The following is a 3,170-nucleotide window of genomic DNA, read 5'->3' as shown; positions in this document are numbered from 1 at the left end:
TTTTTTTTTCTTTTTTTTTTTTTTTTTTTTTTTAAAATCTAAAAAGAAAGGCTTCAAAGTGCGACGATATATACCCTCTAGGCTCCAACACTCAAGTCAGAGAATCCCTATAAACAGTTGGTGTTGTCTCGAGATTATTGAGTGTGAACCATAAAGGTCGACAACGAAATAAAATCTATATTGAGAAACCATTTCAAATAATTGGTTGTGGTTCCTCAAAAAGACACGATAGAAGCCTCGAGTTCCAGAGTAACCGGTCTTATCAATCGACTCGTATCTATAATTTGAATTAAATTGAATTATTGTGTACACGTAATTACATATATGTATTTTTTATTTCTCCCCCTTTTTCTTTTTGTGGTAAGATAGAAAATATTTGAGAGAAAATTGAAGAAATTTAGGGGTAGGTGTGAGATTTGACCAAACCAACTTGATATCCACACTCTTCCCTATATAAAAACCCACCTCTCTTTCATTTCATCCCCAGCTTGGAATTTCTCTTTTAAGGGAGAACTACAAGCTTGGAAAAATCTTCCTTTTTATTTCTTATTCCATTGTAATCCTTATCGATCATATTAATTCCATCTGGAACCCTTCCATTAAAAACATGCAATCCATAACACCATCAAATATAGATCTTAAGTCCTTAATGAGGACGGCGTCGCCGCCTGGACTCGGGATGAACCACCACCGATTTGGCCCGAGCCGAGTTCTTATCCAATGCATCTCGAGGTTTGACTCAGCGAACGTGAATGCCAACGCGAGTGCAGCCTCCGGCGGACACGTCGGTGGGGCCCGATATGAGTGGCAGAGTTCCTGTGCCATTCTTGCCAGCAAGGTGGTTTCGCAGCAGCCAGACAAAGAGAAAAACGGTGGTATCGCCGATGGAATGACCGCCGTGAACGGCCACCCAACGCTTGACCTTGTGCCCGTCAAGGAAGCTAAATCGCCGGCTGCTCTCCCTAAGCCACTCAGCATAGCCGATCTCTCGCCGGCGCCGATGCACGGATCTCTACTCCGTGTTGCTTACCAGGGGGTACCTGGAGCTTATAGCGAAGCCGCAGCCGGGAAAGCTTATCCTAATTGTGAAGCCATACCTTGTGACCAATTTGAAGTTGCATTTCAAGCCGTTGAGCTTTGGATCGCCGATAGAGCAGTGCTCCCTGTCGAAAACTCCCTTGGTGGTTCCATCCACCGAAATTACGACCTCCTCCTTCGCCACCGTCTCCACATAGTCGGCGAAGTTCAGCTCCCAGTTCACCACTGCCTCCTCGCCCTTCCCGGCGTCCGCAAGGAGTATCTCACCCGCGTTATCAGCCACCCGCAAGCACTCTCCCAATGCGAACACACTTTAACCAAAATGGGCCTCAACGTCGCCCGTGAAGCCGTTGATGACACAGCCGGTGCAGCTGAATACATCGCCATGAACAACCTCCGAGACACAGCCGCAATTGCCTCCGCACGCGCCGCCGAACTCTATGGCCTCCAAATCCTTGCCGATGGGATCCAAGACGATTCCGGCAATGTCACCCGGTTTGTCATGTTAGCCCGCGAACCCATAATCCCTAGAACAGATCGGCCATTCAAAACTAGCATCGTGTTCGCTCACGACAAGGGTACCAGCGTCCTCTTCAAAGTCCTCTCAGCCTTTGCTTTCCGTAACATCAGCTTAACGAAGATCGAGTCCCGCCCTCACCGGAATCGGCCGATCCGGCTAGTCGACGATGCAAATGTAGGGACGGCAAAGCACTTTGAGTACATGTTTTACATTGATTTCGAAGCATCAATGGCGGAAGTACGTGCCCAGAACGCCCTTGCAGAGGTTCAAGAGTTCACGTCTTTCTTAAGGGTTCTTGGGAGCTATCCAATGGATATGACACCATGGGACTGTCCTTCAAGGGCACAAGAATAGTCCATTTTCTGTTAATTATTTGCCTCTGTTATTAATTCAATTTCAATACTGTCAAATTATCTGTGTAAACTCCTCCTTTTTAATTAATTTTTTTAAAACTGCGTTTTGCTTTTCCTTTGTTGAGAGGGAAAGGCAAGAATAGTTGGTACACATATGTATTTGATGCTATCAAACTTGTGGGCAATAACGTGTAATGTCTGTGAATATGGTCCACAGTTTTTGTTTTTCTTTTTTTCTACAAAAGGAAAATATTACTACGTTACTACTTTCTTAAATTATTCTATGATTGTAGTAAAACAAAGTTTACTGTAATAATTATTAATTCATGTAAAGCTGGCGGAATCAATTGCGTTTGGATTCTGAACATATGAATAGATTTATCCCAATGTTACATGAATTATATAGATTTCATGCAGTGGCACTTGTTGGGATTTCTTATTTAAAAATATTGTCACTTGTTTCTATTTATTTATAAATAAACGATCCATACATCCTTCTTGAATAGAGATGTTCTGTCATTTCTCATGGTTTACTTTCGATTTCTATATTTGACAAGACTTGATCCCTCTGGCCTTCTTGTTGCATCATTTTGGTTGATGAATATATAGAAAGTTATGGTTGAACGATATAGATAAATAAAAAGAAATTATATTGTTTGTTGAATAAATGAAAACTCTTAAAATTTTGTTTTATGGAAATTGGTTAAACCACCATTGCGCAAGTTTTCTTAACTTGGTCGAAACAGTCGTTTAGATATGCAAGGAAAGATACGAAAGGGCCGAATTGCAAATAATATACTTTTTGCAGCAAGGCAAGACCAATTCTTCTGCTGGTTGGTGAGTGACGTGCGAGTTTGACCCTTCTTTTACCTTCATTATACTTTTGGTAAACTTAACAACACATTCTTGATGAAGGTATAGTTGTAAAGAGCAAGTTGAATTGACCAAGTCTACGGCGATTAAACCGGTTCATTAATAAATTTAAGGATAATGCTCCTCTACCAGACCTGGTAAAGGTCCTCCCCTCTCATTTCTCTCACCTCGGGAGGGTCCCTCATGTTAAAAAAACCAACCCCCGCCTCCACCCCCACCCCCAAATGTGAGAGAGCTGCACTACCAGGCCTGTAAACGGCCTAGTAGTGTAGCGTGGTCCTAAATTTAATTTTCGATTTTACATAATTTGTATCATATTTTCAACTGTAATGTCTTCTGCATTTTCATTCTTTTCTCCATCGTGGTATCCTTCTCATCATTTTTTT

General features: G+C 42.1%; 1 protein-coding gene across 1 annotated transcript; it reads left to right on the top strand.

The window, feature by feature from the left end:
* The first annotated feature begins 467 nt into the window (after positions 1 to 467).
* LOC111387860 (arogenate dehydratase/prephenate dehydratase 6, chloroplastic-like) lies at positions 468 to 2,192 on the top strand. The gene has a single exon (XM_023012457.1). The coding sequence runs from the start codon at positions 608 to 610 to the stop codon at positions 1,910 to 1,912; it is 1,305 nt and encodes a 434-aa protein (XP_022868225.1). The 5' UTR covers positions 468 to 607; the 3' UTR covers positions 1,913 to 2,192.
* Positions 2,193 to 3,170: the final 978 nt, after the last annotated feature.

The sequence above is a fragment of the Olea europaea genome, unplaced genomic scaffold, assembly GCF_002742605.1.
Source record: "Olea europaea var. sylvestris unplaced genomic scaffold, O_europaea_v1 scaffold4306, whole genome shotgun sequence".
NCBI lineage: Eukaryota > Viridiplantae > Streptophyta > Magnoliopsida > Lamiales > Oleaceae > Olea > Olea europaea.
This window is presented reverse-complemented; position numbering and strand designations above follow the sequence as displayed.

Excerpts from the sequence above, each read along its gene's own strand:
- LOC111387860 (XM_023012457.1), top strand. The coding sequence starts at position 608 with ATGCAATCCATAACACCATCAAATATAGATCTTAAGTCCTTAATGAGG.